We start from the raw sequence: 23,656 nt of genomic DNA on the forward strand, positions 1-23,656 counted from the left end.
CCAAATGTCAATATAATGATTATTATCATTATTAAATCAGTATGCAGATTATTTTCTTGATAGTTTGGTCCATCACAAGAAACCAAAGGTGATGTATACAAATTGCTTGCTTTGTTAGGCTCACAGTTGAAAATGAAAACAAAATGCTTAGTCTCAAGTCCAATAAACCTCCACTGTGAAAATGTAGGAAAATCCTTGGCAAAAGTTAGTTGTTTCTACATTTTAAATGACTCAAGTGAATTAAATTTCTCTGAATTAATATTCAAAATGTTTACAGCATATAGTGCTCTAACCAGTCCCTCTAACAGTCATGTCCTATTTAAATTTTAATCCACAACTTTTAATCATTCTGCTTCATTTGCATCTTCACACAAAGAATATGATGTAATATAAATGAATATAAACTAAAGCATTTAGTTTTGAGGGAACCAATGAGGGAATATCAATGAAGATTTGAGATTCAACAGCATTTTAATTGAACAATAATGAAGAGACTGATCATCAGGTTGTTTTATGTTTGTTCTTCAAATACTTTGTAATTATTAATGTCATCCACAGGATGGCACTATAGCTCCTATTAAAAAAATATATGATGACAACACAAAAAAAAAGGTCGTGTGCCCTGATTGGACACCTCAAATAGCATCTATATGAGAAAATCCCACAGTTTGCTTAAGTTCATCCACACAAATGATTAATTTGTAAGTCTGGCACAGAAATGTGTCTGCCACTCAGTTCACATCCCTTTTTTGGCAGTCTGAGGCATACACAGATTATAAAAGGAAGTCTGATCCAAAGATGATACTCTTTTCCATGCCACCCAGCCTCGCCTCTGCAGCTCTGTCTTCTCCAGCTCACAACCATAGTAGTGAGGGTCAGCGACCAGCAAGTAGCTCCCCTTGTGCCCAGTGCACACCCCTAATATGCCCTTAGAGGAGTTGTCCCTGTCCCCTCCCATCATAACTGGTGAGCCATGCTTCTCAAAGTGCTGATGGAGCTCTTCCACTGCAACATGCTCCAGCTCTGCTGCTCCACCTCTAATATGCACCAATTTACAGGGAACATCATAGAAATAGTCAAGGACCAGGGAGGCTTCAAAGGTTCCTACCCACTCCCTGGAGCCTGAAAAGGAGCCCGGCTTGTCCCCCATCACAACCAGGGCTTGCTGAATTTCCGGAAGGCTCGGCGGGGGTCTGTTTTGGTGCTTAGATGGAGAGCAGTTATAGCAAATCCAGGAAGCCATAGTCTCAATGGTGCGGTAGCCACATCCCCAGCCCCTGTCATCTTGTCCATCACAGCCGTAATGGAAGTAGAGGTAGTCCCCTTTTATCAGAGTACATTTCACGGGATCTGTAAGTGGACTAGGAAGATCAGCGTGGACATTCTTTGATAAGGGTTTGTTCTTCTTAAACCTGCCCTCTTCCGCTCCACTACCGCCCCAGGCAATCTCCTCACACCCCGCTGTAACAACCTCTTGATCCATACTGAAGAGTCGCTCCCGGGCACACATCACGCATTAACCCAGATGCATTTAAATTCAAAAACTTCCTGCCTCTACGTTACACGGGCTATTCATTCGACAGTCGCCTGGTGTAACTGCAACAACTGTCCGTATAGTGCACTTGCAGTAATATTAGAGTTCCGCCTTGATACCGCACTGACGGTGATACCTTCAAGAGCCTTTGGCTCAGTCCATTTCTTTCTTGCAAACATGTCGTCGATTGCAGCCCTTTGGAAGATTATTTTGTCATCAGCTGGAAAAAAAATCTCAATTAAATGTTAGTTGTTTAATTGCAGAGATAAAGTGGTCCACACATTTGCAGCATTGAGCAGGGAATGAGCGACACCAACTTTTCCTTAATAAAAAAAATGTCTGTATTTTGCTTTGTACATCACATCTCCCGTGAATCTCGCAGGTTATGCTTACACGAGTTTCACAGTATTTCTGAGTATTTCCGATTTACAATGTTTTTGGCGGTGTTTGAAGGTAGCTTGAGCTCTGTCCAGGGCATGAGAGCGCTGGACAACACACCTGGCTGTAACACCACCAGTTAATGAACCTGTCAACTTGTTTCTTTGAAACATGGCCGGATACGCAGGACTCGCCGGTCTTTTCATGGCGGTGCTATCTTTGCGCGACGGTTCTTCTACTGACACAACTCCGGAAAACTTCGGCCTTGAAATACAGTGCGGAGAAGTCGAAGTGAAAATAACCGTAAAGCGACAGTTTTTCGAGGAGAGACTTGTTCCGTTCAAACCCGAGCATCTACGACTTGGAGCGAACTCAACGCAGGAGAGGTGCCGACCAGAGGGACGCACATCTGGCCGTGCAATGGTCATCTCTGCAGGGCTGCGAGACTGTGGCACGGAGTCCAGTGTAAGGAAAACCTCAGATAATAACACACCCCAACAATCTGTCAGACACGGAAAGTTTAGGTAGCACTGAAGCACAAACTGGCCAGCGTCCAGTAAGCCGCCACATTTACAGCCGTGATATGCACACCTGTCCTCAGCTCTGCCAGGTTAAAGCGCCCGCCATGAAAAAGGCCTATTACTGGAGACTTAACTGTTATTACGACCCAGTGCTCTGTTCATGAACTCCTCCTTAATGCAATCACACAACCACCTCATAAAGTATAGAGCACATCTAGTCGAGTGTGTGGGGAGACATTGTTTCATTTCATGAAACAAACAAACAAACCAACAACAGCAACAAAAAACTGATGGTAAAACCAAAGTATGATGCAGTAAATCTAAGGAAATTCTTTTCATTTGTGTATGATTGCTATCATCCAGGTTCATGGAGAGTGGCTGGTGTATTCCAACCAGCTGTTACTGTTTCCTGCTGTGGTTCCTACCTCCTCAGGCAGTGTAATAGTTAGAGGAGAAACTACTGTCATACCTGTTGAGTGCCATTATAGGAGGTAAGACTGGTGCCATATTACTGCATGAACTCTGATCTATGTGCCTAGTGTAAACTTTCCTTGATCCAAATTTATGCTGTGTCCTATTTTATTGGAGCAAATGACCGGTTCCTTGTTTTTGTGTAAGCACAGAAAGCAGACAGTGAATGCAGAGCCATTAACCCCAACCTGGCTGCCCATGACATCCACTATCAGTGTCTTTGGCCTTCTGCACTTCTCCCTTCGTACCATGGCAGGTAAAACAACCATCTTATTGAATCTAGACTTCATCGGTAGAAGATTTCTCTCGCACTGTTTTTTCTCTAATTAATATGAAATTGAAACTGAAAAAAAATTGTCCCGTCCTTACACAGATGACTGTATGTCCCTGCGTAGTTCTTCAGTGTACCAGCAGGGGGAAGCAGTGTTTTTGGAGGCCAGTGTGGAGGCCCCGCTGCACCCTGCTCTCACTGTATATGTGGACTACTGTGTTGCTACGCTGAAGCCTGACCCTCTCTCCTTGCCAAGCTACAAGTTCATCACCAACCATGGGTCAGTTTTTCCTTCTGACTTAAAAATAAGTAGCTCAATAATATAATACTAACATGTGGATAGTTCAACACGTAACACTCACGGCACAGCTAAGGATTATTATATGGCACCGTGCTCAATCCAAGAATTCAAATGTAAAATTAAATCTATTCGATCCACAGCCAAGTTGAGTCATGTTGAAGTGTTTCTGACTGGGTTGGAAATGAGGCTAGGTCAGACTTACCATGTCTAAATTTGATGCAGTTCGTGGAGCATGTGTTCCCTCTATATTACAGATGTCTTGTGGACAGCGTATTACCGGGGTCTTCATCTAAATTCCTCCATAGGATGCAAGGTAACAGACTGTGCTTCAGTTTCCAGGCCTTCCACTTCAAGCAGGAGTCTGGGGAACAGGTAACAGCACAATATATTTATGATATTGCTGAAATGAATACTGAATCAAATGTACTTTAATGATTTGGCTTTATTCCTCTAGATGTTCATCAGCTGCCACCTTAGGGCCACTCTGAAACAAAACTCACAGAGCCACCTTTATAAAGCCTGCTTCTTCCATCGGCCCACGTTCAGGTGAGGCTGCTACACTGCCGCTGACCTTTAGTTTTAAATCAGTTCATCATGATTTGGTCTTATTGAATTTTCAGATGTAGTTTAGCTTAAAATCCACTGATGTAAATTGTATGTTATGAGCTTGGGCATCACAGCTGAGGTGTAATATCAGTCTCTGTCATTCAGCTGGCGTGCCACAGAGGGAGACAATGCACTGTGTGAATGCTGTGATTCTGCTGACTGCTTAAGACAGACTGGAGGGGAGAATAGTGGCCACATAACTCAACCAGATACAGGTTCCTCAGCCTTTGCAAATATCTGAGGTTATTATTTTCCCAGTTGTGCTGAATGCATATGATATTAACACCATAGCAGCTTATTTTATGCATACATAGCCTGTGCAATTACATATGGTCACTAAACTAATTGTGTATATATATGTTTGACAGAAAAGAAGCATGAGGCTGACACAACAGTTGGACCACTTCGCACCCTGCCACGCTCTCATTGGACAGGCCGTCTGTCAGTCAATCACTAAAGAGCCTTTTTCCAACTGTACAACTAAAGTGGTACAGGTTGAGACCAAAACAAGGGGAGTTTAACAATAAAGCAATCACCACATATTGTTTGTAGTTTTCCTTGTGATTCGTTTTGAAAGTTGAAGTTTGGATTGTAATCCTTCAGGGAAATAAGCTGAGTTGAAAGCCACCTACAAAATGCATTTAAAGCCCCTTCATGTGGGGATTTATTTTTTGATGACTTTAAACCCAGGAGGCCGTTTACAGCAGTGTTTTACTATAACCATCACAAAAGCTCCTCCGTACACCACTGCTGACAGAAAATGTTGGCAGAGGAGATGAAACTGCCATAATGTAAACTCAGAAAAGGACCTGAGAAAACTTGTTTAAGGAGGAGAGCTATTTTTCTCTCTGGCGAAAGATGTGCTTATCATCTCAGTGTAAGTTAAATGATGCCTAATTTTGTTTATGTAAACTGCATGTAACCATGTCTACATGTAGTATAACACTTCATGTGTATGCCAGCGCAGTGCACCACTGCCGCTCCTTTTTTGACTGAGGATCCTAAACCAAATTATGCATTTTTTTGAAAAAGTTGTACCTGACCACAGGAGAATTGAACATAACACAGACCAAGTTTCAAATCAACAGTTGATATTATACTATAAACATTAACTTAACTTTAAATGATTTGTTGAAGTTACTATTGTCCACGTACAGTAGGGGGTTTTACCTGTTTTTCTTTAGTTAGTCCAACGCTTTTAAATGCCTGAGATGACTTGATAGAAATCCTGTTTATAAATGTGTGTCTCATCTGAGACAGACAAGTAGCGGTTTCATCCTGACTGAAGAATGGGTCGTTCATTCAGCCATTAAAATTGATAGCCATGAAAATAAACCCGTGAGGAATTTCCACAAAGAGGTCAAAGAACTACAATAGAACTTAAAATATCTCGGAGGCAACAAGCATACTAGAATAAACAGACATTGGGGTAAGAATGGGACAGCTTCGCAGCCATGCACTCTATGTGCTTTGCGTCCCCTGTCTGCAGTAGAAACACTTGTCTAGTCCCGTGAGAGGAAATGTGACAGACCAAATGGGAAACCTGGTAGATTTCATGGCGCAGTGTCTTATTCCATGACATCAGGACCACTGTTATTCTTGATCTTTATCCCTCAAAACAAGCCATTGTATTAACGTAATTAACAATTGTATTTTGACGAGGATCTTTCTGGACCTAGAATAAGCTGACCTTTCTCACATCCAAATTGATTTTCTTAAAAGAACAATGTTTTTCTCTTGTAAATCAGGAATTTTGTGGGCGGAATAGTCGAAACTGAGCAGTAATATTAACTTCTGTGGTGTTAGGCTTTGGTGCATAAAATTGTAAATTTGTGGTTTGAACAGTTATGTTATTTCTAGTTTTTTTTCCCCCCTTTACCCCCTCCCCTGGAGCAAATTGTCTTGAGTCACTGTGTTGTAAGATGTGTTTGTTTATATATGCCTATGTTGCTGAGGTTTTTTTCCCGAATCCCACACTGTACCAAAACTGTAACAAATTCCTTGTACGTGAAAACATACTTGGCAATAAACCTGATTCTGATTCTGATTCTGATTCTGATTTTTTAAACTGAAAAATGAAGACCTGCATTTTGTAAGATTTTAGGACACTGTGGCTTTGATTTAACATTGCTGTAAACCCAGTGAACTGTGTTTCTCTTAGATGTAAGAGGTAAATCTTGTTCTGATTATGCTCAACACGTCAATATATCTGCATATTAAGTGTATTAAGTGTGACAAGGATGTCAGAGCTTTTCCTGCGAATAAAACCAGGTATATCAATTATAGTTTTAGGCATCCAGATTCAGTAGTATAGTGTTTTGACAACCGTGCCTTCTATGAGTAGCCAGTTGAAATGGTTATTATTAAGAGTTTATTAATCATATTTAAGACACTGGGGGCATTTACCTCTTCTCTAATCTCCATTGTATCATTTGTATCAGCGTGGTTAATACTTTCCTGTGTATTCGTATCAAATGTCCTGACTGATGTATTACACTGGAGTGTGTGATGCAAGTGTTGGTCTTGGCATGGCTTATCAGATAATGTTTTGTTTGTTGTTTGATGTCTACCTTTGTTGGCGCCTCTCAACATAGGAAGGGAAACCATGGTCTTCTTGAGGTCAGTTTTTTTATTTTATTTGTCACAAAAAGTGATTCCAGTTGACAGTTAGTTGGATGATCCCTACTTGTGAATATGACTGCGAGATATCTCAGCGCTTCCACCGCCAACAGGATGTGACCTGGATTATGTTTTTTTTGATCAGCATAATGACGGGATAATGTCAATTAACATATCCGGCAGCAAGCACAGTCTTGTTAATTAATTTGCATAACACTGAAAACGCATTTCATTTGTCCCTTCATTTGTCCTCTCTTGCACTACAATATTCGCTCATAGCAAATAAAACATGATGAATATTTTTATGGTTACGTCTGAAGTGCTCCAGATTTATGTTTACATTAAATCTGGAGCACTTCCTCCAGATTTGGGAACAATCACATTCTTGGTTAAATTTTGAAACAGTCAAATGTGACCTGAAGAATGAGACCTGGGTTTATTAACAATGAACTAAAACAAGAGCTTGCCTAGCCTTAATGAAAGTACTTTTGTTACCTAAATCAAATAACATTCTGCACTCAGGATGTGAGCCCCTGTCTCTGGTGTAAAAGTCCTGGGTTTGTTTCCCTACCATCCACCCCCTACTTCTGTGCTGTACATACATGTAGCACTTCCTTCTTCCTTTCAATGACATGGTTGACAAAAACCAATTGGTTGAATAGGGTGCCATAAGGGTGCCATTCATTGCACACAACACTTGACTTGTCTCAATCGTTGGCACCTTGAGCACTGAACTGCATGAGGATTCTCGGTCATCCAGGTTATGGTACATCTAGAAGTGCAAAGTCAAAGGCAACTGGACCACAGTGTCCCTGGTCTGGGCAGAAGTCCCAACAATTTTGTTGATAACATACCTAATGGCAAGTATGTTCTTTCGCAGTGCAGCCAAGCAGTTGTGTGGAGCTGATACAGCAAGAGAAAAAAGACAATGTGGATTAGATAAGAAAGCAAGTGGCATTTTAGTTGGACACAAAACAAGAAACGGGGTGAATTCAAACAGTGAGGTTACATTGGAATATACAGTATTAATTGTTTTCTTTTGGTGCAAATGAAGAAAGGTAAATTGGAGCAAGGCACATGGGAGACGCTGAGCCTAGAATAATACTCTAGTGTTTTTACTCCACTTACTATGGCTGTAAATTTCGAAAGCACACACATTCTGGAGTAATCAGATTATCACTTAATGTTAGACAATTGTCCTATTGTCTGTCAGGCTTATGTTGCCAGTAAGTTGTATTTTCTTAAATGTGAAAGTGTAAATAACCCAACCACACAAACTACGACAGTCAGAATCCAAGAGTGCACATCTAAGTAGAGACTCTTTCAATATATATTTATACCCACATAGTACTGAATACAAATGGAGGTGAAAGGTTGAGTTGGAATGTAAAACCTGCAGTCTCAAGCAGCACAGGGCATACAGTCAGGGGTTGCAAGTCAGGCAAATAGCAGACAGGACAGCCAAGAGTGGCGGTGGTGGAGGGTGAGTGGGCATAACGTGGATATGACAAGTGATGAGAGGCCCATTGGATAACAGGATAACAGAAGGTGTGAGGCTAAGGTTAGCTAGGCCAGAAAAAATACCACAGAGGGCAGCTTTGCAACAGGAAGAATACCAGACTGGTGGAAAATTGCTTAGAGAGAAAGGACGCAAGGGACAGTCTTGTGTAGTAAAGGTGAAAAAGGGGGACCATGGTCAAAGATGTGACGTTGTTGATGTTAGAGGGCTAGATGTTACAGTATTTAAGGCAGGTATAAGTCATTTTCATGAGCAGTGCTTTGTAAATGCAAAGATGTTGAGTACCAGCAACTGGATGAGTTCTTTGAAGTAAGAAGTGATTGTTTTTTAGCTGTATAGGAGGGACTCATTTTAACAAAATATACAGCTGAGCAGAAAACAGAGGTACTCCAGGGCTTGAGAAAAAGTGGTGGAAACCACCAGTCAAGGAACTGATTTCATAGTTTTTAACCATTTTCCTGAACATGGTTCTATGGATGAAATGTTGGTCAATGACTGAACTCTCAACTATTGAATGGATCGGCATGAAATTTTGGAAAGGATGAAAGCTACCTATTTTGGTAATCCCCTAAATTTTCTCTTGTGCCACCAACAGATTCATATTGTTTCAGTGAAATGTCTTCACAACTATTGCCACGAAGTTTGGTACAGGCATAAATGGTGTCATGAAGGTGAATCCTAATGAATTTGGTGATCCCCTTACTTTTCATCTAGCACCACCAACAGATCAAAGTTTGGTACAGACATTTAGGGTCCTTACACCAAGGTATTCGAATGGCTTTGGTGATTCCCTTGAGTTTTCCTCCGATGCCACCCAAAAGCTGACATTTGTGGTTTTGAGTGAAATGTCTCAAGCACTATTGGATGGATGTCCATGAAAGCTGGTAGGGACCCTTCCCTGTCAGGGGGGATTTTTAATTACTCTTGTCACCCCTAAAATTTTCCTCAAGCACACAACAAGGATTTCAATTAGCTGAATTCTTTGGCTTAGGACTGAAAAATTAATTAAGTACCCATCAGCCTCAGGTGTACTTGGTGTGAACTGCCAATTAGCAAATGTTAGCTTGATAACATAGCAACCATTATACCCTCTAAATATCAGCATGTTTGTATTTCGCATTCTGGCAATGGCTTGTAGCTAAAAGCAAAGCTGTGCCAAAGTAGACAGAGCTGATCACATGGCTGCAGACTTTCAGTCTCGTTCTGAAACACTTGCCAACTACGGCACGTGAACACACATTTCACTGCTCAAGATTGGCAAGTGTTGGTCCTGGGACAGACCCTTAGTCTTGTTTATCCAATTTTAGCCACAGTTGTCAGTACTCTGAGTGGTCCACAAGTTGTCTCTTGTCATTTTCTAAATACTTTACTCATGGACCACATGAAAGCATTTGCTCAGGGAGAATCTCCAGTTATGAGGTTCCTGTCCTAGAATGCACTCCACACTTGTGGCCATCACCATGGGATCACCATAAGTTCAATAGAATGATAAGTATCTTGTCACTGTGGATGCCTGCAAGCTGAAACAATAACTTCCGACCTCGTCGCCTGGCTACTGTCTTGGCTCCTGCCTTGGCTCCTGCGTCCATTGCTGTCGGTCCCCTCATTCTTTTATGTCAGCTTCCTGTCTTGTGTCGCGCCAGAGGAGTAGACCTAGCTGGCTTTGAGCCCAAAACCTGAATGAGAAAGCGAAAAGCACAAACATAAAAACACTCACTCCAACGTAACAGCTGTGCACTTTCACTGCCTCTTATATAGTACAATAAAGCCTTTCCCTCGTTAGGTTCTTTGCATCACCAATGGCCATCCTTGGTTTCATCCCCAACTTTACATCACCCCTCCTCTTTGAAATGATCTTAAATTGAATAACTGTGTCCCATTCCAACCAAGGAGTCACTGTGACTGGACCCCCCTGCCCCCGCACTCCCCAGACATCCCTCACCTCCCGCCCCAATCCCCTGCCCTGGTCATGAGCATGGCTCGCAGCACGTACCTTGTCTCTCTCTCCTCTCTCTCTCATGTTGGCTCAGACATAAGCAAACAGCCCTCTGAGCAAACAGTGCAACAATCTGTAAACATTGTCTTTAGCTTAGTACTCTGGTTACTATGTAGTATTAAAGCTGACTCATACCAGAAGAAGTATAGACAGAAATAAGTAAACGTAGAAAAGATTGTCTAGAAAATGACCATTACTTATGAGTAGAATAATTAAGACATGTTGAAATGCCTAAAAGCAGTGTAATCAATTTATATTAAATCCTTATTAGTCCTCCATTGACTGTTAACATTGACATTTTTGACATTTTGCACCACTTCTGAGAATGGGAACAAGGGTAAAAAAAAAGTGTATATATATAGATATATATATATCTATATATATATCTATATATATACACATATATATACACTCACACTCACACACACACACACACACATATATATATATATATATATATATACACATATATATACACTCACACTCACACTCACACACACACACACACACACAGACTTTTTTAAAATATGTATATATGTATATGTATATACATATATATATGCTATTTCCTTTTGGCTCTTGGTTACAAGGTAATGTGTTAAGGTAAGTAGTTACACAGATCAATCCTTTATTGTTGCTCTTGACAGTCAGATATAAAACTGTTCATCATTTGTTTTTGCAATTCAGATATTTTCAGTAATTTGCTGTATTTTAGATTCTAGCCTTTTTTATGTGTGCTGCACTTGTGTACACATTAACATGTGTACATGCACCTTACACAGGCTTATGAAATAGTAAGAATGCTAACGTGCAAGCTTGGTATCTTTTATCAGCATTTCCAAGTATTTGTGTGAGAGGAGCTATGTGTATCACTTGACATTGCATGTTGGCCCCTGATAATGCATATGCAAACATACTTCCACTTCCTGTCTGGTGGAAAAGCCTCTTGTAGCCAGTGGAAGACACCCCCTTCCTCTGTGACACACAGCGGGGACTTCCAGGAAATTTCAATTTTACTCTGGGTCAAAGTTCAGAATGAGGACATGGGACAGTGCGTGGGATTACGCCTGTGCAGAGAATAAAATTGCTTAATGATATCTATAAATGCACATGCACCGAACTGATGAGTATTCCTAATTGGGTATTTATAATTAGGATATTTATAATTTACTAGGGCTGTCAAATGATGAATTTTTTCTTAATCAATTAATTGCTGAATTTCAATAGTTAATTGTGATTAATCGCATGTTTTATCACATGATTAAAATTCTATTATTTTGTATTTCAGAACTGTTTCCTCTTGACAACACGTAACCGTCAGTCTGTCTGAACTAGAGGCTAACGTTAGCATGTCTGACGTGTAATTATGAAGATGTCTGATAATTCATTTATCTGTAGACGAGCTCTGGGTAAGTTATATTTTTATTTTCCAACTCATTTGATCTTCACCAACAACGATTCAGGCATTGGATTTAAACACCTAGAATACAGCTCTCTAGAATCTTTGGTAACAGCACCAATGACAGTTTAAAATAAAGAATCTTTGGTGGCACACCAAATGCTAATAAAATGTCCAATAAAATGCAACACTGTTCACTGTAATGCCACGCCGGCTCTGAAGTCTATCCTGAGCCTATTTGTTTAGATGTATCACATGAAAGCTGTATTAAGATTAAATAACTTGCGCTGTACATGGACAGATTCATTGAGATAGCTTGTATTCTCCTGTATAGTTTGTTTCGATGATGGCAGAGATAAGTCATTGTTCCTTCATGTACCTGGGTTGGCATCAGTGTCATTTACTCATAGCTAGTTTACTGAAACTGTATTCCACAGGAGAGGGTGGGGACTTTTTGAATTTGTTGAAATTAATTGTATTTATATATCCAGTTTATTTGGGATCTAAGTCTGATGTTTAAGATCATCTTAACCTGAGAAGTTGAATGTGTATATTGAGAGCACTAATACCTTGTGGAAAGTTGTCTTTTTACTGTGAGAGACGTCGGTGAGCTTCTCTGTCACCTCATCACAGTAGAAGCTTTCTCAGAGCCTATGTCAACTGGAGAGGTTGTCAGAGGACATCTGACTTTATCTGGGCTTAATTTTGTTTTAATCACCTTGACTACTTTATTGCATATTCAGCAGCCCATTTGTGTTTTCACCCAATTTTCTCTTCAGTTTCTACTGCAGCTTATTCTGAGATGTCCTGAGCACAAGAGGTAATGTGTTCTTGTATACGAATCTGTCCCACTGTTTTCTGTTGTTTATCAGCATCAGTCTAACCACTGTAACTCCTGTTCTATCATATTTCTTGCTGTTCTACTCTCTTCTTTTCTGTCATGCAGTTCTGGTTCGTTGACTCGAATGACTTAGTTACAAGAGAGTTTACAGAGAGAGCATAACTCAGTTAACAGAGCAGGCATTTTCTTACTTTCTAGTCACAGCTCTCAAGGTCAACTTCATTAGTCACACGACTCTTGTGCTAGTGTTTTCATGTGTTTTACAAAGAAACTGTTATGGCTTTGTGGAGTGACAGCAAAATTGCTTTTTCAGTGTAACCAACGCTGCAAGTACCAAGCTTCTTCCCAAAGGTTGAATGATGGAAGTTTGACTTTGCAAAACTCAGAATTTGAAAATCTGTACTCGGTCTTCAGCAATGGTCCAGGTGTATTCAGGTGTTCTTTGGTGTGAAGCAATGTTGAAAGTGTCTAAAGTAGTCTTTAAATCCTTCAAGTACTTGTTCTGCCGCAAACAAATACTTAACTTTTCACACACAGTGTAAAGCAAAGCATGCATTCATATATGTTTTTCCAATCCTTTACTCAGGTTTTTCCTTTAATTTGTCCCCCGTCTTTATGTGAAGTAATCATATCACGACCCAGATAACTTGTGTTTACACTCAGCCACTTTATTAGGTACACCTTGCTAGTACCGGGTTGGACCCCTTTTGCCTTCAAAACTGCTTAATCAACTACTTAATCCTTCATGGCAGAAATTCAACAAGGGGCTGGAAACATTCCTCAGAGATTTTGGTCCATATTGACATGACAGCATCACACAGTTGCTGCAGATTTGTCGGCTGCACATCCATGATGTGATCTCCCATTCCACCACATCCCAAAGGTACTCTACTGGATTGAGATCTGGTGACCTTGGAGGTCATTTGAGTACAGTGAACTCATTGTCATGTTCAAGAAACCAGTTTATTCTGCTGGAAGCAGCGTCAGTAGATGGTACAATGTGGTCATAAAGGGATGGACATGGTCAGCAACAATACTCAGGTAGGCTGTGGCGTTTAAACGATGCTCAGTTGGTACTAAGGGGCCAAGAAAATATCCCCCACACCATCACACCACCACCAGCAGCCTGATGCGTTGATACAAGGCAGGATGGATCCATGCTTTCATGTTCATGTTGATGCCAAATTCTGACCCAACCATCCGAACGTCGCAGCAGAAATTGAGACTGTTCAGACCAAGCAATATTTTTCCAATCTTCTATTGTCCAATTTTGGTGAGTCAGTGTGAATTGTTGCCTCAGTTTCCTGTTCTTAGCTGACAGCAGTGGCACCCGGTGTGGTCTTCTGCTGCTGTAGCCCATCTGCTTCAAGGCTCGACGTGTTGTGCATTCAGAGATGCTCTTCTGCAGACCTTAGTTGTAACGAGTGGTTATTTGAGTTACTGTTGCCTTCCTATCAGCTCGAAGCAGTCTGGCCATTCTCCTCTGACCTCTGGCATCAACAAGGCATTTTGTCCCAGAGAACTGCTGCTCACTGGATATTTTCTCTTTTTCAGACCATTCTCTGTAAACCCTAGAGATGGTTGTATGGGAAAATCCCAGTAGATCAGCAGTTTCTGAAATACTCAGACCAGCCCGTCTGGCACCAACAACCATGCCACGTTCAAAGTCACTTAAATCACCTTTCTTCCCCATTCTGATGCTCGGTTTGAGCTTCAGCAGGTCATCTTGACCATGTCTACATGTCTAAATGCATTGAGTTGCTGCCATGTGATTGGCTGATGAGATATTTGTGTTAACGAGCAGTTGAACAGATGTACCTAATAAAGTGGCCGGTGAGTGTACATTCAAGTTTAGCCTGGTCCTCTTTTACAGTTCACAACACAATTGATAACAAATATAAAATGAAAAGAACAGAAGGCAAGAAAAAATCTATATAAACTGAATGGAAGTGCACAAGGCTTTGCAGAACAGTTCAGTCTAATGTCATGTTCTCCACTGATGTGGATGATATTGTGGAAACAATTTCATTTGAAATTAATACAAAGTAAATGATCAGAACATACCACATACAAGACGCCCCCCCCCCCCCAAGACTGCACAAAAAATGACATGATAACAGTCGCTTATTGTTGTTATCCCTTTTCCCATGGAGCTGTACACCATCCCCCACATTCCCCATTCCCTTATCCTTATTTTTGTAGTTTAACATGATTTTCTTTCATCACAACATACTATACTAGGCTATCTGCTGTGTAATAAAGTAATCTATCTCTCCCTGACTTTCAGCAACCATGGCACAAGTGCCAGGGTGCAGACACTCATGGAAGTTTTGGATGATGACAAGCTGTAAACATCTGAGGATGTGTTTCACAGTGGGAAAGGTGGGAGGGGGTGTTCAAGTTATACCTGTGCCTCATATGCTGTATTGTCCACTGAGTGGACCGCATCTCAGCAGTAACAGTGTGCACACAATACAACAAGGAACACATCATAATGGATCTGCACAGGTTCTGTAAATCTCATTGTCATGTCTCAGATTGTTGAAAAGTTTAAGAATAAGGTCGATTTAAGTCAAACCTTGATTGTGTGTCACATCGTTAGACCTCTGAGGTCACTGAATGCGCCATGGCAGATGACAGTGATGGTCTTCTTTTGAAAACGTTATCATTTTGAAAATCAGGACTAAATCACTCATTGTTATCAATATTTACACTATCAGTTTTTAAGTATATTTAAATGTACTCGACCTACTCTGACGACCGTCTCTGAAAATCAAACCGAACAATGGATGGGAAGTCTCTCTGCACGGCTTTTTTGAGACATTATTTACTTTTTAGGACAAATGTTTTATAAACAGGGATAGGCTGTTGTTGGGATAACAATGAAAGAAAACAATTTTGCCTTAAGGGAGGAGGTAGTTGAGATTGTCATCATAGAAACAATGCAACTTTATTTTCAAAGTCATCAATAAAAAAATCAAACAGGATCAGTTTTTAGAAACACCTACCGGATAAGTGCAAGAGATCCACAAAAGAGCTTCGTTTCCAATTAATGGGCAATAGACGGACCTATGGGCCAAACCGCGAGGACCCTGTGAAGGGCTATGCGGACACCGATATGGAGTTTCCCAGTGAGTTATGGACATGCCTTCATGATTTTTTTCTCTGTACACTGCCTTTAGTCGTTAGTCTATTTTTACGCTTTACGCAAAGGGCGACTTCATGCATGGGTTGATGTTTAATCGCTCGCCGCGGTGCGTAAAAGGCGCGTCCTCGTCCTTGCGGGATATCACGTTATCGCTATATCCTTAGGGGAGGTAAATAAAAGGTTTTGCGAAAGCACAGCGGTGATGCAAAGCCTGGTCGGTGACTGCTCTCACCAGCAGCACAGAGCTTTTAGACACGGACCTGCATGCTGCTCGGACTAGCGCTGGGTCCCGCGCTCTTGGTCGCATGCTGGACTTACTGGATTTGACTGGTGCCTTTGACTTGAGCCGTGAAGCTTGTGCAAATCTTTAATTCTTTCACAATGTTTTTAAAAGATGCGGCACCTGTTTGCGAATGTTGCAGAAAACGGGTAGAGGTAAGAGCGCTTTTAATACGATCCAGTCTGCTGCGCTACTTTCTGCGCATTACCTGTGCGCTGCATCAGTCTGTATGCTCAGTGCTTTAGAACACGTTTGTGGATATATTCATGTAGCCTGCAGCTATTCAGTAGTCACATATGTGTATGGGTGAATACTCACTCTTGGGATTATTGAAAGCGTCGCTGGAGGTCTGAGTTTCTTTGAATATTAAGGCCTGTGCCGGTTTTCCCACATGTCCTCATTTCTGACACTACATCCTACTGGTACTAAGACCTATTTTTGCATGGTATGGAATTGTATTTACATTGTAGAGTTCATGGAAATAGATTGTATAATGCCACCTCCTAGAAGACTGCTATACATTAGGCTTCTCCGTGGCCATTGATAATTTAAGTTATGAAAAATTCACTCCTAAATAAGGACATTAAACAAACTTAATATTGGTATTAATATTTAAAAGCTGCTGATTAAGTTGATGCACGGCATCATGTTGGTCCTGAACCTTACTGAGTAGAGCAAGGCACTAAATCTGTTGGGGTTGCAGGGTTTATTCCCACACACGCTGCAGATGTATCATTTCCTGTTACTGTAAGCCACTGAAGATAAAATGGTCTCCTGAGGAGTTTCTGAGAATTGATGACCACCTTTTTTTTTTTTTTTTGCCTTGTTCACTGAGAAAAAATATCTCCAGTCATTCTTCCCTTGCATGACGCAGCAGAGTGGAGAGTACTGAATGCAAAAGCTGAATCTGCAGTTTTTGGCACAGTCGTCACATACTTATGTCAGCAGAAAAGAGCAAAAGGTTATTGAAGGCTGACAGCTATACGGAATTCCAGCAGAGCTGAACAGGAAATCATGTCACACCTTTGTCACCTGATAGCTACCTATTTACAACTCTGCACTTTGTCATGGGGAAGACCCGTTCAAAATAGAGAGGAGGTCGAGGCATGTCACCTCACTGAGATAGACTTTAAATAGTATCTCCTTATCAGCCCTATGTGCCATTTAAACATCAGTGCCACACAAGTTGGTTTAAATTGCTGAGCTCTTTCTGAGCACATGTTTGACATGAGTTAGTTAAAATAGCACATGTCAAAGGCATCCTCTCACGTGAGAATCTGCTCACCTTTCCAAAGCATCTGTCACATACCTGGATTGAAGCTTGCCATTACCCAAAGCACTGCCACTTGTGAACTACTGCTTCCAATTCAAAATAGCAACATGATTTTGGCAGCTGATGTTAGCAGATAAAGCTGTTAACTTTTAGTTTGGCCACAGTCCTGGTGTGCAAATTCCACCACCGTGGTGAGAATGCAGAGAGAGAGGGTGTGTGTGTGTGTGTGTGCGTGCGTGCGCACACATATGAGTGTGTGTGTGCTTGCATGCGCAGTTTAGGTTGATGCATTCTCACGTAGGCAATGGAGGAGGTGAAAAGGTCACCGATAATCCTCAAGCTGAGTCACACACACTTATTTAACAAAGTGACTGTTTTCGAAAATGACAAATATCAAAGTGCAAAGTGTATGGAAAAGAGGCCATTTGTCTGTCTGTGCAGACACTTTGCCTTTGAAACTTCTATATACATTGGTATATGTTAAAGATTATTTAAGTGTGCATGGTTCGTAAGTGTACTTGGGACCACAATGTTGATCTGATGTTTGGCTCTTGAACGACAATGTAGACCTCCAAGGCTTGTGTAAACTGTAAAGTATCAGAGGAGGTCTGTAAAGGACCATATGTCCAAAGATTTAAAGTATGTAATTTACTTTTTATTGGACAAATGTACAAAAACTTACCACTAAATTTACCTGGGTCTAACTTAGCAACAAGCCCAGTGCAGAAGGATTCTCTGTGTGAAATGCTGTGTAATTCATCCCATTCAGTATTCACTTCCTGCTGTGCTTACGTCTTATGTTGGTTGATTCATTATGAGTAAACGGTAATTTTCAATCAGACTATGAATGACTTTTGAAAATGCCTGTCCATAAGTGCTAGTGAACGTTAACCTGATGATACCAGTTATGTGCATGTATTGGTGCGTGTGTGTGTGTGGATATTTAGTGCAATATGAATCTGCAGTGATTGTGCAAGTGCTTGCTCAGAGCAGCGAGGAGGTTGTGATAGTGTTGGTAATGGGCATGGAGCAATCAGTTGCTTTAGAAAGTGCGGATCACTGTGCACCATTTCTGCTATGTACATACAGAATTTACAGAAAGTTTGTGCGAAACATGGGGGAGGTATGAGTCAGATGTGGAGTTTTATTTACACAGACGGATCCTGAGTGTCACTGACAGTTTTGCAGAAAAAAAATGGTATTATAATTCTTGACATTATTTCTTCTTGTCCCTCCAAAACCGCAAAATGAACCTAAACTTTTTTGCGGGTCGGCTCAATTTGTGCTAGTTATCTAGGAGTCTGGAAACTTAATCTAGCCTGTATCTGACCTGTCTGCCTCGGAAGATCATCTGTATTTTCTGTCATCCGTTTGCGTCACACATCCAGGCTGCTGTGAAAGGATGCATTCAGCATGTGGCACAGAGGAACGAGGTTTGATGCCCACATGACCTGCAACAGCAAAACATCTCATTGCCGAGTATATCCTTAGAGTTCAGACTTAACTGTGCCTGGAAGTTAGAAGTTTCTTTCATGCTGCCTGAGAAAAGGTTGCAAGTCATGTCTAGTTTTCTGAATGAGGCTGACTAATGGTCCACTTATAGAACCACCCTATTGTAAATTAGGGTTAAACATGGACACAGATATTTCTGCATTGTCATGGTATTTGCAGGTTTCTATTCAGAATCCGGAATAACTCATGGTTTCTTTGGCGTCGTGTGTCAGAGTGAAACAAAATGAATGCGATATTGCTTACTCATGCTGAATCATGCCATTGTGATAATTTCACATGATACAGGCCTAAAAATCATCATCAGCTGGTAATACAGTGTGTGGATATATCAGCGAGTTGGTGACATCTACATACAGAATTTTCTAATGTCAAATCCACTGCTATGTCCAAGAATGACTGATCCTTGAGAAGTGAAATTACCCAGATAAGATAAGTATTGTTCTGACCTCTGACCTCCCAGTGGGTGAACAGAGAATGTAGCTCTGTTAAGAAGATCAAAAATCTCCTCCTTACTTGATGTTATCAGATAAACTCTGGCTCTGATGATAGTACAGGGCAGCAGTTGTGGGAATTTAGTATTTTCAGAAAAATGAATAAAAAAAGAAATCATATGTCATTACCCCTGAAGCTCTTGGCAAGACTGCACACAAGACGCATGAGGAGTCACCAGAAGTGTTCTCTCGTATGTAATGGCAGAGGTCAGGAGTTGAGGGTGGTTCATGCAGGTCAGATGCATTACAAAAGCAACTGTTGTTCCGAAGGTCTTGAGGTTGTCATACATCTAAAATGTGACAAAAGAGAGCAAATGATAAGTGAATTGCTTTGTGTTGTTCCCACTCAAATATTTTATCCCGTGAAAATGGATACATAGTAGTGTTTTTTCAGGTTACTGGATACTGAATGTGATTCATAGTTTTTAGAAAGTGGTGGAATTTCACTGAATAATATTCATTTCTGAGGGTGAGCGGGTCATGATCAGGTTTAGCTCTGCAGGAATACATCTTCAAATCATCTGTCACCTGTCAGACTGGCTCACATGTGAGATCTGGGATGACTTTTACCAAGGCAAATACTGTAATGTCACATATTTCAAATGTAGCGTAGCTGGTCTGTGTATCATTGTAACTGTATGGATCTGAAAGCAGTGTTCTGATAAAGGGAAAATGCCTGCACAGTAAAACCTTTCCTTAGATCTTACCTTCCTCTGCTCTGCTTTGGGGTCCTGTCCAATAAAATCCATTTGACTGAAGCAGCTTTCTATGGACAAATCAGACAACAGGTTAAGTTATGACAAAATCTCACATTTGTGTATGAAAGACACTGTCTAGTTACCTTTTATTAGACAGCGTCAGTCTTCTACAATGACTTCAATTTGGTCCACATAAATACATACAGGTCAGAGGGGTCTCAAATTTTGTCTGATGCTTACGTCTTAGTGAAAATGAGCTGCTCAGTGGCCTTTGAGTGACTGTGTCTGTGTATCTGTGACGGCAGGACTGCTTGCCTTCCTGTTGATAGTGTTGGAGTGGACCCGGCCAGGCCTACCGTCCCCACTGAGGCCAATCTGTGACCTGAGGGTCCTGAACCATTTCATCAAGGAAGCACAGGACGCAGAAGCCGCTATGGTGAGAGGAAAATGTAGGCATTCACTGTGAAATAAGAGGAGATGAAGGCTGCTGGAGAGATGCTGCAGCCCTGGAATCACCCGCACTGAACATTTATCGATGTTATTACTCTCTTGTTTTCTTAGAAGTCATGTAGAGACGGATGTAGCCTGTCAGACTCTGTCACTGTTCCCCAAACCAGAGTCGACTTTGATGTCTGGGAGAAGAAAAATGTAAGTAACCACTGAAAACAGCTGATTGTTAAAGCAGTTGACAACAGCTCTAGTTTAGCTCTAAAGTGTCATTCAAGTCCTGTCTTTAATGTGTCATCTTTTAACCACAAACGTTTGATTGAATCCCACTTTTCTGTGCTGAGTCTTCTTGGGGGACGTGTAACTTTAGTTAATTTGTAATGAGTGAGCTGATTACCTGCGTCCTTTGTTCCTTATCACCCCCAAAATGAGAATCTTCAACTCTTGCCCTCTCTTTGTTCTTTTGGTCAGGCACTGGAGCAAGCCCAGGAGGTGCAGTCTGGCTTATGGCTTTTACAACAGGCCCTCAGCTTGCTACGGTCCTCGGCCACCAACGCAGCACTGCACAGTCACATAGATAACTCCATTAGAAACCTGCTCAGCCTCAACGCTGTGCTGCGTAGCCTCAACATCCAGGTGAGCTACAGCAGGTTCAGAGGTACACATTCAGAAACCACGGGTCAGCAGCTGTGCTTACTTGAAGCCTTTTGTCACTTTGATGGTATAAAAAGCTCCTAATTGTATTTTTAAAATATATATCTAAAATGGCGTACTGCCAAAGAGGGACAGCTTAAACCTTTTTAAATCCTTTCCAGTTATTTGGTTTAGATACTCCTCTCAGTCAGGCTAGCGCACTTATCGAAGATGTTCCCCTAGGAAAACACACCCCGCTCTTCCATTGCTTATCTTTTTCAGGCACTGTCAGCCTCCTCTTTAAGTGGTTCATCTGCCTCAGCTTAAATTAGGTGATATTTACTAGCTTTTAAGCGATAAAAAAGATTGGATTTCCGTACAGGAAGTGCTGCAGAAATGTATTTGCTTAAGAATAAAAGCAGTGCTGTTCACCAGGAACCTTTAAGTTCCCAACAAAGGTTCATATATTTGAAAGGTTTGCCGTTTGATTCTTTGTGATCACCCACAGTGGATGTGCCTCGCATGTGCCACAGTGTTTCCTGTAACGAAATAATGGTGTTTTCTCTGGTAACAGAGAACTGAGGGGTGTCATGGGACATTCTCTAAGTGTAACCGTAAGCCTTTCGTGACAGGGCTGTGGGCACTGAAGCTGCTGTACAAGCTTCTTAGATCGCTGAAGTTATGACATCACAGCCGAGGCCTTGTGAACGGACAAACTAAATATGAATGAGCAGTCTGTGTCCAGGTTTAGGGTTCTCTGAAATAGATGGTTCATGGTTTTAAACTGTCAACAGTTCACATGGTTGTGACACCCATGAAAACCAAGACAAATTTTGAATAGAAAGACACAACGTGTTCGGAAAGATTACATATTGGTCTTGTTAATACCCAGATGATCCATGAAAGAGTATTTTTAGTGCTTTTCAAGATAAGATTGCTATTGTGGGGTTGTGTGGAGGTCTGAGGTTTAATTTTCATAAGCCAAAAGAAACGTCTAAACCTAATGCAAATGTTTGTGGCTTTGCGTACTCCTACAGGGGAAAATGTAGCATGTCATGTCAAAGGTTTTGAGCTTTCATCAAAAATACATAAATTCTCCACGTTAATACAAGAGCAACATGTTCCTTTATATTGTCTTTCAGGAATATACCCCACCAGCAAGTGCAGCTGAACTTGAGGGAACATGGACGGTGTCCACAGCAGCAGATTTGCTTCAAGTCTATGTCAATTTCTTGCGAGGCAAAGTGCGCCTCCTCCTTTCGGACGCACAGGCTTGTCACCAAGATGTCAGCTGATCGGCTGATCTTCCTACTCCAGGCAAAGCTAATTTGTGTTTCCAGAGGCAAGAAGAGGGACTCGACACTGTTGACCTACACCCTGACTGGTGGAAGCGGTGTGAAAAGAAAGACACAGCCATCCTCACATAAGCGGAGGAGGCTGAAAGGAAAGGACAGTCCGAGCTAGGCTGTGGATGGACAGACGATTGCACCTTGGAGTGTAGACATGACACTTGGACACAGTGAAGCACACACTGACCAAAATGAGGCCCTTGGGAAGCACTGCTCCAATAGCTGTTCTACTGGCACTCTCTTGCACTTTGTGTGTGGATGTACTTTTGTTTGTGTGTTTGTGTGACTGCAAGTTTAAATCTTCATGTAGCGTGCACGTGTTTGTTTCCAGTGAGTTTGACCCCTAAAACTCATCTCTTTAGAGTGAAACACCCAGAAAATATTGATTTTACCTGGAAGTTAGAGGAATGTGAGGTTGCAAAAGGGTATTCATTTCAAACACCACTGTGCCAAGTCAAAAATGAAACAGGCCTCACCCCACAAGCCTTTAAGATTTTTCAACTAAGCCTCAGAAACATTAGTCTCATTGGATTTTTTTTTTATTCTTATATATTTTTAAAAGTTGTGTAATTGCTATTTATACAGATTTTCTACTTTAAAGCTCAAGTCTTTGTTTTTTTTTAGTGTCAGATCTTTAATATTTTAGATGGGCTTTTCTTGCCATGTTCTCACTGAACACATTTGCAAAGGTGTTTGTTAACATCATTTGCAATGGCACGCTGCTGACTTCCTTTTTTTTTTTTTTTTTTTAAAATAAAGTTTGTATATACCTGACTAGCTGTTACAGTTTCACACTGCATGTTCCATCCATATAACAGAACAAAAGACTAAAAAGTTGAAGCTGAGGTTCAGTTACAGTGAACGAGGGAGCAAGAACTCAGTGAGAAGGAGGGTTACATGAGAACTGTGAAGCTGTTTTGTCATTATCTGTGTTTTTGTTGCTGCCTAACCAACACTCAACCAGTCTGTACACATTGATAGCGAGACTGTCTGGAAAAATGCTGTTTGGCTTTTACAATTAACATCCTGCGAGGCTGTAATTGCAAATAGTTTTCCAGAATCTGACGCTAACACTGTCTCCTCCTCCCTATTGTTCGTCATCAAACGGCAGACAGGCAATCAGTCAGTCCTGGGAACTTAAGGCTTTCTATAAAATGGAAGCTCAACTATTTCAGATTAGTTAAATGTTCTTCCTTGTTTTTTTTCCGTATTTTTATATCTTGTTGTGTAAGTGCAAGATGTTTTTAAGGATGTTTGTACATGTTTTCTTTCCTGTTGTTTTTGTGTTGTTTTGTCCCATCACTGTATAATTTGCTATTTAAATACAAAATATTATTCTTGGATAAAGAAAGGATAGATGGAAACACAA

The 23,656-nt window shown here is 41.0% G+C and overlaps 3 protein-coding genes across 12 annotated transcripts; 2 read left to right on the forward strand and 1 right to left on the reverse strand.

The window, feature by feature from the left end:
* Nucleotides 1-106: 106 nt before the first annotated feature.
* Nucleotides 107-20,840, reverse strand: ufsp1 (UFM1-specific peptidase 1). Of its 8 annotated transcripts, none has more exons than XM_071477893.1 (8): nucleotides 20,703-20,839; nucleotides 20,404-20,490; nucleotides 20,099-20,289; nucleotides 19,868-19,926; nucleotides 19,290-19,450; nucleotides 7,556-9,896; nucleotides 3,679-3,837; nucleotides 107-1,754 (listed from the first exon to the last, which is right to left on the reverse strand). In XM_071477893.1, exon 8 carries the CDS (start codon nucleotides 1,508-1,510, stop codon nucleotides 737-739), a length of 774 nt encoding a protein of 257 aa, XP_071333994.1. In that variant the 5' UTR covers nucleotides 1,511-1,754; nucleotides 3,679-3,837; nucleotides 7,556-9,896; nucleotides 19,290-19,450; nucleotides 19,868-19,926; nucleotides 20,099-20,289; nucleotides 20,404-20,490; nucleotides 20,703-20,839; the 3' UTR covers nucleotides 107-736. The 8 variants fall into 8 exon arrangements, with proteins under 8 accessions (XP_071333994.1, XP_071333998.1, XP_071333993.1 ...); XM_071477897.1 differs by having other exon boundaries at nucleotides 7,556-7,604; nucleotides 9,761-9,896; nucleotides 20,099-20,490; XM_071477892.1 differs by adding an exon at nucleotides 18,488-18,608 and having other exon boundaries at nucleotides 20,099-20,490.
* On the forward strand, nucleotides 2,009-4,627 carry LOC139621397 (zona pellucida sperm-binding protein 3-like). Of its 2 annotated transcripts, XM_071477887.1 has the most exons (8): nucleotides 2,009-2,377; nucleotides 2,797-2,924; nucleotides 3,057-3,160; nucleotides 3,278-3,455; nucleotides 3,731-3,848; nucleotides 3,931-4,022; nucleotides 4,188-4,297; nucleotides 4,451-4,627. In XM_071477887.1, exons 1-8 carry the CDS (start codon nucleotides 2,084-2,086, stop codon nucleotides 4,537-4,539), a joined length of 1,113 nt encoding a protein of 370 aa, XP_071333988.1. In that variant the 5' UTR covers nucleotides 2,009-2,083; the 3' UTR covers nucleotides 4,540-4,627. The 2 variants fall into 2 exon arrangements, with proteins under 2 accessions (XP_071333988.1, XP_071333989.1); XM_071477888.1 differs by lacking the exon at nucleotides 4,188-4,297 and having other exon boundaries at nucleotides 2,012-2,377.
* On the forward strand, nucleotides 15,460-23,656 carry epoa (erythropoietin a). 2 transcript variants are annotated; one of them, XM_071477900.1, is made up of 5 exons: nucleotides 15,460-15,587; nucleotides 20,164-20,294; nucleotides 20,420-20,506; nucleotides 20,777-20,941; nucleotides 22,081-23,656. In XM_071477900.1, the coding sequence occupies exons 1-5, from the start codon at nucleotides 15,509-15,511 to the stop codon at nucleotides 22,231-22,233; spliced, it is 615 nt and encodes a 204-aa protein (XP_071334001.1). In that variant the 5' UTR covers nucleotides 15,460-15,508; the 3' UTR covers nucleotides 22,234-23,656. The 2 variants fall into 2 exon arrangements, with proteins under 2 accessions (XP_071334001.1, XP_071334002.1); XM_071477901.1 differs by lacking the exon at nucleotides 15,460-15,587 and adding an exon at nucleotides 15,897-16,039.

Source organism: Trachinotus anak, unplaced genomic scaffold (genome assembly GCF_046630095.1).
Source record: "Trachinotus anak isolate AG129_WGS33_773 ecotype Australia unplaced genomic scaffold, CSIRO_AGI_Tana_v1 ptg000005l, whole genome shotgun sequence".
NCBI lineage: Eukaryota > Metazoa > Chordata > Actinopteri > Carangiformes > Carangidae > Trachinotus > Trachinotus anak.

Coding starts and splice junctions, on each gene's coding strand:
- epoa (XM_071477900.1), top strand. CDS start 15,509: ATGGGCAATAGACGGACCTATGGGCCAAACCGCGAGGACCCTGTGAAG. Junction 20,295..20,419: donor AGGACGCAGAAGCCGCTATG/GTGAGAGGAAAA, acceptor TTGTTTTCTTAG/AAGTCATGTAGAGACGGATG. Junction 20,507..20,776: donor ATGTCTGGGAGAAGAAAAAT/GTAAGTAACCAC, acceptor TCTTTTGGTCAG/GCACTGGAGCAAGCCCAGGA.
- LOC139621397 (XM_071477887.1), top strand. CDS start 2,084: ATGGCCGGATACGCAGGACTCGCCGGTCTTTTCATGGCGGTGCTATCT. Junction 3,849..3,930: donor AGCAGGAGTCTGGGGAACAG/GTAACAGCACAA, acceptor TTATTCCTCTAG/ATGTTCATCAGCTGCCACCT. Junction 4,023..4,187: donor TTCCATCGGCCCACGTTCAG/GTGAGGCTGCTA, acceptor TCTGTCATTCAG/CTGGCGTGCCACAGAGGGAG.
- ufsp1 (XM_071477896.1), bottom strand. CDS start 1,510: ATGTGTGCCCGGGAGCGACTCTTCAGTATGGATCAAGAGGTTGTTACA.